Source organism: Molothrus aeneus, chromosome 5 (genome assembly GCF_037042795.1).
Source record: "Molothrus aeneus isolate 106 chromosome 5, BPBGC_Maene_1.0, whole genome shotgun sequence".
Taxonomy (NCBI): domain Eukaryota; kingdom Metazoa; phylum Chordata; class Aves; order Passeriformes; family Icteridae; genus Molothrus; species Molothrus aeneus.
This window is the reverse complement of record NC_089650.1, coordinates 2627977-2643033: the sequence shown is the minus strand read 5'-3', so window position 1 is coordinate 2643033 and position 15057 is coordinate 2627977. Positions and strand designations below refer to the sequence as shown.

The window sequence follows — 15057 nt, the reverse complement described above, 5'->3', positions numbered from 1 at the left end:
AGAATGCCAGAAGCATGTTTATGATCTTGTCCTGATAAGAAGAAAAATGGAGCATCTCTTGTAGCCCAGGCATATTTCTTTGTTTGCTGGTGATGAATTGTGTTGTATGGTTGTTCCCTGTTTCATTATTTAATATATAAAAGGAGTGCCATTGATTATGGCTTTTTACTGTGTCTACAAATGTCTATGATTACTATGATTAAATATTTTCACTTGGCTTTAGAGAAATAAGCACTCATGTTCATTTATTTTGTGTTCTTCAATAAGCGTTTGGCTTTTTCTGCAAAGGATGTCAGCAGTCAAGCACTCCCTAAAAGCTTTTCCTATTTTATTGGATACATCTAAATTCCACATAGTCATGCTGAATATTATCAGTTACTCTTGACTCAGACAAAATGATTTTAAAAGCAGTCAGGGAATACATGGTGGATTTTAGTGCTGAGCAGCTGATTTTTAAATTTCAGAGTTCTCTGTGGTTTCTCACACTGTCCATGTGAAAACGTGGACTACAGCAGATTTATCTCATTTTATTAATGAGTGCGACTTGGACTTTTCCGAAGTGCACTATTGGGAAGCTTATTTTGGAGCAGAGCAGAAGTCATTTGTTGTTGGTTATCTCATGTGTTTTTCCTGCTTAATATAAAAAGAAGTCTGTGTATGATTCTTGAATGTTCTGTACAGTGAGGTTCAGAGCAGGAAGAACTAAAACCATTGTTGACCTTACAAGCTTTGTTAATCAGTTTACATCTAGTCTTTCCTATCAAATCCTGATGCTCTTACTGGTTTTCTTGGAATGCAGCATAATTCCAGCCCACAGTGAAGTCCCAGCAGATGTTCCCATCACCCCAGACCAAGTTTATTTTTGTGTGATGATCTCTTCATTTCCTTGAGGTTTCCTTTCTTTTTTTCCCCTCTCATGATTTATCATCCAAACATTCATAATCTCCAGAGGAACTGCAAAACACATTCTCATGAAAATCTTAAATCTCTAAAAGCAAAAAAAAAACAATAAAAAAAGGAAAAAAATAAAATAAATCCCCCATGAATTAGCCTTGTTTCTCACTGAATGGCTTAAGTAAACTCTTTTGTCACAGCCATAGTAAAGTCTTTAAAGTCCAGGATTGCAATCAGACTCTGTCATAAACAGGAGTATTGCCTTTTTGACTGATTTCTACTCTAAAACCAAAGGGTTCATTAATCTCATCTAGGGCTGTAGTGAGGGGGAAAAGAAAAAGGAAAGAAAAGAGTAGGCAAGATGTGATAAGGTAGCTTTAATGATTTTGGGGGCTTTATTGGCTGTACATCCTTGGTCAATCTCAAGCCATACTATTTCTCTCAGTGAGGCTTTTCTTTTCTAAAAATAATGGTACCAGACATTATAATTACGCATGGAGGTCTTTCAACAATGCTTCAATTCCATATTTCTTTAGCACACCATAAATAAGAAAAAAAGAGCTTTTGGTCTACAGAGATATGGTGAAAGGCTTTTCCTTGGAAGTACTTCATCATAGCAGGTTTTTTTTAAACTGATGCCAGGCATTTCTTCAGTTTGATGGAGGCAGCAAGTTGTATCAATACAGATTTTAGGCCAGGAGGGTCTTGTCCCATTGGCTGTTGCACAGTCATTGGTCATCAAACATGCATGTAAAGTATTGTAGGCCTTAGCTGTGGTCTTGAGGGTGCTTTGGGTAAAAAATATTTAATGTTTGTAACTTCTAGATAAGTCCATGTGAGCAAGATGTGTGATGACAGATAGAGGTCTAGGTGAAGGCTGTTGTTACCAGGCCTTTGGATGCACTGCTTATATTCTGAATAAAAGCCTGAATAGAATGTGATCTTGGCAATCTGCCCCAGAAAATCTGCCTGTTAAAGGTGTCCTGGTTTAAATACAGAAATTCAGAACTGCACCATTTGCACAGGGTTTGGTACAGGCAGCAACAGGGCACCCATTGCTTTTCTCCTTCTGGAGGCTGAAACTGCCTCTATTTGCTGATGTAAATTTTCCCTTCTCGATGGACAGTGACTGGACTTGGCTGTTTGTAATTTTGCTGGAGAATTTTCCCTTCTGGTTTATTATTATCCAAAGGAGTTTGTGAAAACAGCAAGGAACATTCTACATCTGTGCACAGACATTCATCCTGTCAATTGGTTTTCCAGAATCCTTTATGTGCTGTTCAGGGAGTGTCTCTTCCCACTGAAACTTTATTTTATAATGCTGTTGTGAGAAATGGCTGTGTTGCTCCTTCTAGTGGGTCTTGTTTCCCATATTCTGTTTTCCCATGTTCTAATTTTTTTTTTTATTTGCATTGCAAAGTGTTCCCTTTGTGAACAGCCAGCTTATTTTCTGGAGCTTCAGCATCCAGGTTTTGCAGGGTTTACCTTGAGGGAGAGGCTCTGATAGTAAAAGACCTTAAAAAGAACTGGGGAAATCTAATTCCTACATCATCTATTGCATGTTGACAAGGGAGGACTGGCCTAATGCCTTAGAACTGAATATATTCTAAAACATACTGAGAAATTTAAAGATTTAAAAAAGATACTGAGAAATTTAAGAACCTTGTAAAACTGATTTCAGTCGTCCCACAAATAAAATTAATTTATAAATACTAAAAATATTAAAATATCAGCCATGTATTCACACAGATCCTTTAGCAACAACAGTAAGAGAAATGATTAATGTTGCAGTCATTATATGATGGGGACATTGGCCCACAGCCCATCCCAGCAATGTTAAACACTGTATTTCTTCCAGGAAAGTAATTTCTGATTGCAGTATCTATTTTCAGCTCAAGTAGCTCAGTGTGGGAGACTTGGACTGGCTCAGAAAGGGCTGTGTTTTCCTGGTGTCATTGTGTCTCAATGCAGTTGGGCATCAGAAATCAAATATGAATTTTGAACAAAATGCAGCATATCTATGGTGGTAGTTTTTTGATTTGGAATATTTTTGCCCAGGAACAAATTTGGGGTTTAGACCTTTTCAAGATGCTAAAATGCTTTCAAATCAGGATTTAGATTGGCCTTCTATCCACATATACATCAAGGTGTTAACACTGGTAATTTTCCATATCTCTCTTTCCTATGGGCTTCCACAAATTGAATTTCATTATTCTAATTGTATCAATTTATTTAACACTTAATGTCTATTTTAATAATATTTATTATGCCATATATTTATATTCTGTATTATTATATTAATGTATTCATATTAATGTATTTTATAGTATATATTATTAATATATTAATATATTATTAAATATATTCCAATACCACTGATAAAGAATAAGATAAAAGACAAGTGAGTGAGTGAAAGAAGGTTATGGGCAAACCTGAACTCTCAGAAATCAGTAACAGACACAGGTGTGTAGTTCTTTGAGATCTACAGCACAAAACTACAGAATAACTGTGTAACAGTTTAACATAACTCTCCAAATGTGAATTCACATCTTATATTGTACAGAAAAACATGGAGGGTAAGAATTTTTATTGTGGAACTTTATCATGCCTAGTAGTACTTTGCTGTATTGAATAATGTTATGCTTTTTTAAAAACCACCTCAGTGGCGCGCACTGCTAGGAGGTGAAAGACAACCATGGGAGCTGTGGATTCACTGTTGGCTGCCATGGAGCCTTTCCAAACATAAAAGTGGGAAGGCCGCCTGAGCATTTGTTGTGACTTAAACTTCCAGCTGTAGTCTATAATCACCTGACAACTTGTTTTTCTTTCTGCAGCAAAGTAAGACAGCCATTTTTATGGGAAGATGAGGAAAACTCCCAGGAAGGCTCATCTGTCTCATTTATGAATGTATCAGGAAGCAATGGGTTGACTCAGCCCATGTTTGAGGTTTTAGCAAGAAATAGACATCCTGAAATTTATTTCTGCATTTGAACTTAGCAAGAACACTTGAGTTTATTTAAAATTATTTTGAATTAAGGGTTAACACACTGTATATTGCCTTGGAATAGAGCCCTCTGATGTGTTTACATGGTTCTGTGTACGCAGTGGGGATGAGTAAATCACTGCAGTAGGTTTTTCTGTGTGAGGATGCAGTTTATCAGGCCTTTCTGGAACTATTGAATGATAGGATTGTTAGGACAAGCCTGGCTCATCTGCTTTCTTCTGCAATAGCATGCCATAGCCACAAACTCTGCTGGCGATTACAAAAAAAGGCAATCCATGTTGTCAGATTCTGCACCTTATTTACCCAAGGGTGAACACAGAGTAACTGTAAGGAAAACAAGACAATGTATTTATATTCCCTTTGAACCTGAGTCAGAAATATCTCTTCAGAATGGTGCATATTTAATGATAGCATCATACCTTGGGGTTTTCTTCTTGTTGTTGGATTGTGGAGGTGTAGGGTTTTTTCTTAAATTCCCTTCTTGCCTAGTAGGGAGTTGATATTTATAACCCACCCTCTTTGAGAACAGCTTTTAAATATTTCAATACCAAGAGAGAACTTGTTTCTAGATTCACTTTCAGGATGGAGTCAAGAAATTAAAGCAATGAGGGTTTAAAAAGAAAAGCAAAGCAGAACCAGAAGAAAACACTTGTTCAGTTGTTGGATTTCTCACTCAGAAGCTCTTGCTGTCAAACTTATCTCTGTCCCACTTAGAGCAATAGGGATTTCCACCCTGAGAAAGAGAGAGATGAAATAATGAGGAAGGTAATACTGAAAAACACAAATGTGAATAATGAGTTACAATTATTAACTGTCTTGCATGATTAGCTATTTTGGGTGAAATTTCTCAGGTAATTGTTCTCTTTTGCAGGGACAGAGCTCCCTTCATCTTCACATCAGAGATGGAGTATTTCATAACAGAGGGGGGGAAAAACCCACAGCGTTTCCAGGAGTTTGTGGAGCTTTGTTGTCGAGCTTATAACATAGTCAGGAAACACAGCCAGCTACTCCTGAACCTGCTGGAGATGGTAAGGAGCTTGAGGATGAAAACAAAAGTCCATTTCTGGGGTTCTCTTCCCTTTCCCCACCTCTCTGCTGCTTCCAGTAGATTTGATTTGAGGAGGTATCAGGTGCCCAGGTGCTGCACTTCCTGTGCAAAGAAGCTGGTCACTTTCAGTAATATTTTGTGAGAAAAGGAAAGCTAAGCTGCTTGGTGTCTTTTCCATTTTATAATGCATTGGTTCTTACAAAATAGCAGAAATCTGCAAAAGAAGCTGGGTAAAAGTTTTGCATTCTGGAATTTCACTGAGCCCTTTTCCTAGGTCTTAATTTGCCGTCCCTGTTCATGTTTACAAGACAAAGTAAGCGAAATATTTCACAGGGTGGGGGATCTGACAGTACTTAGTGATGCCTTTACAATGGGGGGTTGCACGTTTCCACAGTCCCTCCCTAGGATGCAAACACAGGAAATAAAGGGCAGCACCCATATTGACACAGGTTTTAAAATTCTTTTGTATAGATTTTTAAAGGAGCTTTTATCAGTAAGTATTCCTACTGATTCCTGTGCTGTGGCAAGTTCCATATCTGATTTATGTCTCTATTTACTTGTGTGGGAAAGGTTAATGATTTTGCTCTTCATGGGTACAACGAGAATATGACATCAACTAATATTTGCTAAGATGCTTGGCTAAGATATCAATCCAGAATTTATGTGCAGGGCCCCACAACCTAAGGGAGTGGTCTGTGCATAAAAAAGCCTACATGGCCTTATAAACAGAGCTGCTGAGATTGGGGTACAGCCAAAAAGTTGCTCTGTAAACACCAATTTACCATCTCCAGTTTTTCAATGGGGGTGGGAGACAGAAACTGAAGCAGTCTCTCCCCTTGCCTCTTCCATCTTGTCCATGGATTCTGATGCAGGGATTCTGAGAGAGATCCTCTACCACAGAGCAGGAAGGATTGCTCCAGATCTCTTGAACTTGCTGCTTAGTAGCCACAAAGGTGCACAAAACTGCATTCTCATCATAAAGCACAACTTTCCTCTGGAAGCAGTGCAGGGTGGGGTTGTAGGAGATCCTGGATAGGTTAAAGAGCCTCTGGAAAGCTCAGGATCAGCCTGTTCTCATCCACAGCTATAATCCCTGCAGGATTTCTTAACAGGTTGCCTAAAACTGTGTGGGCAAATAAAGCCCCATCTCCTTGTCCTTCTTTCTGCAAGAGGCAGAGATGATGATGTCAGATTACCCTGGGATAATAGAGAGCCTGTTAGGAAAATGCTCCAAGCAGCAGCTCTGAAATAGCTCTCTCTGCCTGGCCAAAGCTCAGGTTTGTCTCTATTCAGGACATGCTGCATCTTTTGTTCCTGCTGATCTTGTAGCAGAGGTAACAGAGCTGAGCTAAAAGTCAGCATCCAGATGTGAATTAATATTTGTCAGCGGGATGCAGCTCAGTCAGTTGCGTTGCACTTCATAAGTGAAAAATAACTGGCAGCACACGCACACCCCATCCACGAGCTCTTCATTGCAAAAAGAGTTAAACAAACACTGAGGGCACCTGATTTTGCCAGTAATATTTGGAAAGGTGAGCCTGTTTCTGCACTTGAAGTGGGGTGTTGGTCAGAAATTGTAAAAATTAAAATTATTCCATTCCATTGGTCATTTCTGGAAAAAAATAAATAGACTTTGAAGTTCCACTTAGAATTCATTTCCACACAGAATTTCAGATGTCATCATGGAGGGGTAAGATAAACTAATCACTGCTTCTTTGTATCAGTGAAAGTCTAAGATTTCTCTCCCTGTTTGGAAACCTGCATCATTAATCTTTAATTCTACTCCCACATTCTGTTTTCCCAGATGCTATTTGTAAAACATGGTTCAAAAAAAATTAAAATAAGACTGAAAAACAGTATATCACAGAATATTACATTGAGTTTACAGAATTCTCACAGAATAGTAAATTGTACCCTGGGTGATCAGTGACAATTAGTGGTTTAGAGCAAACATGATTATGAACAAATGGAGGGATTTTTGGCCCAGTTTGGGAATTAATGTTATTTCTTGGTGGTGAGCAGCATGTCTCTAAAGCTGTACTGACATTTGCTACTGGGAGTAAGAAATAATCCATGAAGTTTCCATCACTTTCAAAAGCAGAAACATCTGTGGGAGACCCAAGAGTCTTCTGGCAGAGTTCAGCTGTGTAAGTGCCTGTAGTTCATCAGCTTTGCTCTCATTAAAGATTTGATGTGAACTATTACAAAGAGGGTGAAGGCAAGACACAAACACCTTCTGACTACTTTAAAGAAATGCAAACGCCATTACTGTAAAAAATATTTTTTCATATAGAAAGTTATTAAAAGGGACTTTATCACTCCCTTTCCTGGTGAAGGGCAAGAAGCTTAATTTGCAACAATATGCAACAACTTTTTTTTTTTTTTTTTAATCCAAAGGGGGCAAAAGTTGTTCTCATCTTTTATAAATGGGTTGAAGGTATATTTATAAATAGCACTGTGTGTCCTTCAGTGCTGAATATTGTTATTGTCCTTGCTGTCAATCCACTTAAATTCACCTCATTGAACTTTCTGTCTCTCTGCTCCTTGCCAGTCAAAACTCTGTGAAGACAGCAATCTAACTCTCCAGTGGTAGCTTGGAATGGGCTGAGGAAGATTTTCCTCATAATGCCAAAAAGAAAATGTACAGATGTTGAGAATGTTTGAAGGAATAACCTTAAAATAAAATCAGTGTGTCCTTTTTTCTTTGCTGTTACTTGAAAAACTCAGTGGTACTTTCTGTCTGAGCTAGACATTAATATCAATGGAAAATACACAGTAGAGACTGCAAATTCAGATACATTTCCATCTGTGCAATCTGAAGGAGTGATGTTTTTCTGCATTACACACAAAAAAAAAAATCACTCTCAACTTGCTGTGATTGCAGAGAAAAATCAGTAGGTTTTGAAGAGAGTAGATTTTATTGTTGTTGACATTTGTAAATGCCTGGAGAGAGCTGCATGGGCAATTGGACACACTGGGCTGTCTAATCTCCTCAAGTTTTTCCTTTGCAAGGGGAATATTGATATTATTTGGTTTTTGAATCTGATCTGGCTAACTAGAACAGCTCTGTCCCTCATCCATGGAGAATGATACCTGCTCCAGAGGGCAGCTCTCACTGCCCACTCAGGGCTCCTGCCACGAATCAGTGTCTGAAGAAGCTCTTCTCCTGATGTCTTGTGAAGGCTGACCTAGAGCTGAGACTAGACAGAGCTAAAGGATAAAGTAGAGATTTATTAGGAGGCCTCAAAGAGATCTACCTTGGGCAGCATAACCTAAACTGGCCACAAAATGGACAGCAGGTCATGGGGTCTCTCGCTTTTATCAGTTCTGCTCTATTTGCATATTGGAGAAGGCTGACCTAGAACAGAGACTAGCTGGAGTTAAAGAATAAAGCAGGGATTTATTCAAAGGATCTCCTCCATGGATCCACCTTGGGCAGCACAAGAGCCCAGCCAGGCCTGCACCCAAGATGAACCAAAATGGCCCCAAAATGCACCAGCGCTCCCGGGGTCTCTCACTGTGATCAGTTCTGCTCCATTTGCATCCTGCAGTTCATTGTCCCATTCCAGCTTTAGCCCCTGCAGTCCCACCCTGCTTGTTTTTCTCTCTCCAGCCCACGTTGTTTGTGCTCTTGGGGCTGAGATTTGGATCATTTGTCCTTGGTGCCCAGCTAGAGCAGGAATTGGTTTTTTTCCCTATTCTGTGAAGAGAATTCACCATCCCCTGATATGAAGCCCAGACCCACACACTAAAGCAGCACAGAATCTGAAAAATATAAAAGTTAAACCTGAGGCATCACTGCTCTGACTGTAAAGGGAGTGCATCTGTGGTCCCTTTGCAGGAGGAGCCCAGAGCAGAGCTGGTGGAAACAGGAGTTACAAATGAGAGGCTGATGTTGTGCTAAATTGAATTAGGGCTAAGACCACCACAGAAATCTGCTTACTATTGTTCAGGTGGCTGAATTTGGTCACTTTCCCTTTATCTCCATTAGAAGGATCTGAAGAAGGCTTAGCCATGCACACCTTGAGGTTATGGTGTCAGAAAAGAAAATAAATAACTACAATGGATCATTGATTCTGACCCATGCCTCCTCCAGGTGCCTCAGTGTGGAGGTTTACAATGCAGTATATTCACTTTATTATTCCAGACATTTCTCTAGCATCAGAATCACTTTTCAGATCAGCAAAACTGTTCTACAAGACTGTTTTGGTGTAAAACCTTCCTTCTCTCACTTGGGCCTGTTTCATTTAAATTTGTTTTCAATAGAACAGTGGACTAATGATCTAATATTATTTACATTTAGATGCTGCATGCAGGATTGCCTGAGCTGAAGAGCATCCAGGATCTGAAATATGTGTATGATAACCTCCGTCCTCAGGACTCAGATCTCCAGGCTACAAGCTACTTTACAAGGTAAAACCAGAATATTTCCCAGAAACCACGTCTTCCTCAGGCATGGAGCAATTTTGCTCCTATGTTAGAAGCTTAATCAGGGAAATTACACTAAAGGATAATTTACGTTCACGTGTTTACTTTTAAAAAGTCATTCCTTATGCATGTTATAACCAGTTTCCTCAAATTTGTGGAAGAAACAGTTGTGCATTTGTGGTACACTTGTAACAAGTCACTTACTCAGTGCCTGGAGATTTCTTAGGCCTTCTTGGTGAAACCATCCTGATTTGTATCAAGTGTTTTCTCTGTTTTTAAATGCAGCAGCTACATGCAAATGGGTTTAGACTGCTTAAAGAGGTTCAACCTGTTAATAGTCTGAGTGAGAGCTTTCAATTTCTGCATTTTTCTCCTTTTTCTCTTCCTCTTTTGACCTTCTGTGCTGCCTCAGAGATGTTGCTTTCCCTCTGCTAGTCATAGTTTCTCCATCTGCAGAACAGTGCTGGTTCTTGGATCAACAGATCAATCACAGAAAAGCCTTGTGTGTGAATATAGATATATTTAAAGCTCCAGTTGTGTTAGGATAATGAAACCTGGGGATTCATGAGGAGGAGCTGCAGCTGGTGTACATGAAGTCAGTCTAAGAACCTCAGTCCTGATCTTTCAGCTCTGCATCACCTGTAATTCCAGCTGTTGCTGTGAGGATGCTGTAGATGGAGTGAGTGCAGACTTCTCTGGAATTGGAAACCCACTGCAGTTCTGGGCACAGCATGAGGCAAAATCTTCCTGTCAGGGTCTGCCCTGAGCAGCACCATCATTTCCCAAGAACTATGAATTCGTGCTCCCTGGGCACCCTCTACACATGGAAAATGACCCAGACTCCTCTGACCTGATGAAAGTCTTGGGAAATTAAGAGTCTGCTGTTTATATGTCTCCTTTCTATGCACTAGAATCTGCTACAATCTGAGGAACCAAGTTTGGAGCAAGGCAGCAAATTTGTAGAAGGCTGGGGCAGAGACCTAGAGACTCTAAGGGTGACATTTCTCTGAGAAAAAAAAAGATAAAAACTTGTCAAACAAAACTATTGTTCCATGACTTTACACACAGCATAGCACTAAGTTCCTTTTCCTGTAGCACTTGCTTTTTTCATATGCTTTCACTCCTGCCCCTTAGCAAGATTGTTATATTTTAAAATTTAATTACAGCTTCACATTTACCATCAACTCCTACCTTATCCTTTCCTTTAAAATTTCATATATTCCCAAATTACAGACTTAAATTTCCACTTCAAATAGGAAGCATGCAGTTTCTAATTAAACTGTAGAAGTCTTGATTCTGTCAACTAGTTCAGGTGGTTGTGTCTGTCTCTTGTGGGTAAGATACCCACTTTGTGTAGTTAGTGAAAAGGGGCTGGGATATACAAAACAAGCAGGAAAATCAGTGTTTTCAGAGTGAAAGTTGCATCAATGGCATGCAAAGCTCTGAGCTGGTGCCCCTCTGGAGGTGGAAAGGATCAGCTTCCAGTTCAGTCAGTTATGGGATGGCATCACTGCAGCCTTGCTTAAGGAAGAGTCGGGATGAAGATTTGGTTCAGGGCAGAGCTGGATCTTCACACTTTCATTTGAGAGTTAGGGACTTCAGGGTGGGAATTCACCTGCAGTCTTCCTCAGCCAAAGCATGTGGAGCAAGGCCACATAAAGTGACATGAGAAAAGAACATTTTCAGAATAATTTCAGAAAGGAACAAGCCTGGACAAGACCCATACTGTTAGTGTGAAGCTGAGACTTGAAGCAAATCCCATTAAATACTGACATTTTAAAAAAAGAATATGGATTTTGGAAGAGTTGGTGTGCTTTGATGCCTGGTAGAGGTTTGTGTTAGCCTTAGGAAATCCTGTTCAGCTCACAGACACTATAGGTAGGACTCAGGAGCCAGAATGTCCTTCTTCCCCTTAGATTTCTTGTTAGTGATGGTGCTAAGGAAATGAAGGAAATTCCACTCAATTCCAACAAATTAGCTGTGCTGTGGGCTCTGTTCTTATTTGAAACTGCATTTTCTCCTAAAATGCATCCTGTGAACTCCAGAGCTATTGTTCCAATTTCCTTGAAAATGCTGAAGCTTTGTTATTGTCCATCATTGCATCACATAGAAAAGACAGATATTGCTAGAGTGCATATTTTATTCATTAATATTCTTAGGATTTGTTTCTATTATATGTGCTCATTTGCAAGAAAATCCCTTTACATTGGTTCATGAATTTCCATGGATCTCATTTCTCTTTCTTTTCTTCTTTATTCTAATTTCTATTCATTAGAATGTTATTTCTGTTAATTCAAAAATTAATTAACATTTCAACATGTTTGAGCACAGGAATAATATCATGCCTCATGTCTGGTAGGATTTTAACTTCTGGAAATTGTATCCAGGCATTTTTCAAAATAAAGATTTTGGGATGGCCTCATACCCAGATCCATGCAGAGACTTCCCCTCTGTAAAAAACAATTTCCAACTTGGCTTTAGGAATGTAAATATATTGAGATTTTTGTGAGCTACATCATCTTTATTCCTTATGTCCTTCTTATACAAAATATTGATAGGATAAAAAGTCCAGTTACATACTTTTCAGCTTATTCCTGTATCTATTTTTCAAACTGCCCTTAGAAACACAAGGAAATTGGAGGTTCTGATTATTAGCACAAGTTTTAGTAGTTCTCAAATCCCTTGCAATTTGTAACTCCTTTTTCTCTATAATTGCTTCCGAAACCACTTCATTGTTTTTTACAAGCTCTTTTCTAGACAAGAAGAGTTGGAATGTTAAACGTTGCCAACAGAAAGGTGTTTCTTGTTCTAAGTACAGGATCGTTATTGTAATCTTTCAGATTCAATCCTATAACGTTTCCAAAGAAAATCCCAATCTTCTGCTAGTGGAAACAGGAGAACAGCATTCCTCTGTATTTCTGTAGAAATGGGTTGCTTTTAGCAATTCCCTGAGTTTGGTTTAGCAATTACACTGACGCTGGCCCTAGTGTTGTTTAGGAACAGCATGAAATGATGAATGGTGTCACAAAAGCTCCTGGCAGAACGGTGTTGATTTGGTCTTTGCCGTCACCTCTTTGGCCAGCAGAGCAATTGGGTTGGGGTTTGGACTGTAACATACTGACCCCTTCCAGGCTCCTAAAATATTCTGTGTTTTACTGAATTCCTTTGCTCTCATTCTTGATTTAAGTCATGTGCAGCAGTCTGTGGTGTCATTTGTGTGCAGCCCTTCCCACATGGGGTCAGTCCCCTGTTCTGAGCTGATGAGCAGCAGCATTCAGCCTCACAGCCCTCTGCAAGGTCACAGCCTCACTTGTGGATAAACAATGCACCAATTGAGAGTTAAACAAGAGTTTCTGTGTTTCTTTGGCAGTCCTGTGCACCTACTGCCAAATGAAACATCCTTGTCTCTCCAGCATCTGCCCTGAACTCAGTTTGATCCTTGAAACTCAATTTGATCCTTACCCCTCCCTCCTTTTCTCTTCCCCTGACAGCACAGTTTTATCAGAAGCTGGAAACCCATCTTACCTCTGGATATAAATTTCCTCTATGGTTTTCTGCAGATGTCTTCAAATGTCACCATGGTGGGGCAGGCTGCCTGACATTTTTAATGTGCCTGCACAGGGATGTGTATTTAAAATTGGTTTTAAGAGCATAAAGTTAGCCTAATGCAATGAATGGAGTTGATTTCAATTGATTGCAGTGTGCAGTCTAACCCACTCACAGAAACCCATGAATAAGAGATGCAGGGTGGATCTGACAATTACCAGGGGAGCACAGTGCATATCTTCAGCAGCCTGATGGAGGGGAGTGCTGCTTGGGTCAGCTGCTTTGTTTAGTTATTAATGGACTCATTTTTTAGGTACCTGTCTCTGCTCAGGTCAAGCACATCCACTCCAAACCACAAATGCCAGCAGCTCCGAGCTGGGCAATCCACAGTAACTCCTTTCAAAACATGATTCTGATCTCAAATTGATCAGTCAACTCTGTTTCTCAGGTGGCTGAGGGTATTTCAGCAAGAAATTTCTCAAAAAGGTGAAACACAGAGGAAGTTGGTGGCATCTGAAAGGGAATGGACCAAACTACAACACTAAACTTTATTTCAGTGATGTCCAAGTAGTTTGTAAAATTGTGGTGTATGTGCCCCAAAGGAAGAGGAGGCAGACTTCCCACTTGAATTTATGTTTTTTGAGGGATTTGTATTATAAAAGGTCTGTTGCTGAAAGCAGTAATATTGTGGAAAACTCTATTAATATGGGGGCATACTATTCAACTTGTTTTAAAATGGAGCTTGGTGAATTCATGGATGGAAATGTGGACTATAAATGGAACACTCTCCATTAACATCTGAGAATCCCATGAAAATAAATTTTGCTCATTATACTCTAAATGATTTTCAGGCCTAGATGGAAATGAGAAGCAGGATATCATCAAGAAAGATAAAGAAATATCCACCAAGGTTAAAATCTTAAAAACTAGATGGTAATAATCATCGTATGTGCTGTGTATAAAGGCTGGTTTGTCCTGAAAAATCTGAGCACCACCCCTCAGAAGTCCCATAAGGAATGTCTGCTTCCTAAAACTAAAGTGGCAAACTACCACTAGGCACTTGTGAAAACATCAGCCAAACTTTTCATCCATCTCCTTTTACACAAGCAGCCAGACAGTCTGTTCATGTTTTACCTGATACTGTAATTTGACAGCTCTGTAGAAAGAAAGAAGCCAAATCTGAAATTCAAAGTCAATTCAGCAGGTGGAAAGCAGAAAGTCATTACTTTCCAATAATCCCAGATATTTAACTTTCTTTTCTGAGAAGTAGGTCAGAAACCAATCTGCATGGTAAACAGTTATTGTCATGTGGAAAATAGCATTTTTCTCCCTGAAAACTGTGTTGGCAATATTTGGATTCACTGCTAATGTTACTCTAGTTAATGACAGTTTCCAGTTTTCTTCTGATTAACCTGGGCTTTTAATACTCTTTGTACTGTTCACTTAGTTTAGCAATCTTTAGACCATCAGGCACTAATTTTCTATGCAGCCTGGGCTACCAGAGCTCTCAAATAAATAAGGAACTTTTTGTCACCTTTGTGAAGGCAAAGCTTTGGGCACAGGCAAAGGTGGTAATGGCCAGGGAGCAAGAGGAGGATTTTTACAGAGAATACCCATGACCTTACTGCTTTCAACTATTGCTAAGCTTAATGTGGCTAGAGAAAAGGAGGTGTATGGGGATCTGGGAGAGTTCAAGGAGAAACTTCCACCACTGGTCCTCAGGATGAACTTTAAAAATGCCAACAGAAAGGGGAGTCGGGTACCACAATGTGATAAACTGGGTCACTGAACTGATCCAGGCCAAAAATAAATTGCAAAATCTCAAAAAGGTAAGACACACAGGTTTGATGTACCCCATTGCTCCCATATTTAGTTAAGAACCAGCTTTTGGGAAAAAGGGTTTCCTCAAGCCAATTTGCCCTTGAAAGAAAATGCAGAGAGCCACAAGCAGAGTTGTTCCACCTTGCTGGGGAGACACGGAATAGCCAATAGGCCTTGATTTCTTTGTTGATTACATGTAATAAGGTTTGCTTAATGTTTTCTATCCTGGCAAAGAGGACTGCATGCAGGCAAAACAGAGAGGGGGAGAAAACAACTCATACTTCTGTTCTTATTTGATTTTAGACGTAATAATTTT

The 15057-nt window shown here is 39.5% G+C and overlaps 1 protein-coding gene across 1 annotated transcript in view; it reads left to right on the top strand.

Annotated features, from left to right (window-relative positions):
• PIK3C2G (phosphatidylinositol-4-phosphate 3-kinase catalytic subunit type 2 gamma) overlaps nucleotides 1–15057 on the top strand; it is a 189138-nt gene that overhangs the window by 129356 nt on the left and 44725 nt on the right. Inside the window, exons 24-25 of the mRNA XM_066550141.1 lie at nucleotides 4770–4926; nucleotides 9250–9359. Of these exons, the coding sequence (XP_066406238.1) occupies nucleotides 4770–4926; nucleotides 9250–9359 (267 nt within the window). The remainder of the gene's footprint in view (nucleotides 1–4769; nucleotides 4927–9249; nucleotides 9360–15057) is intronic.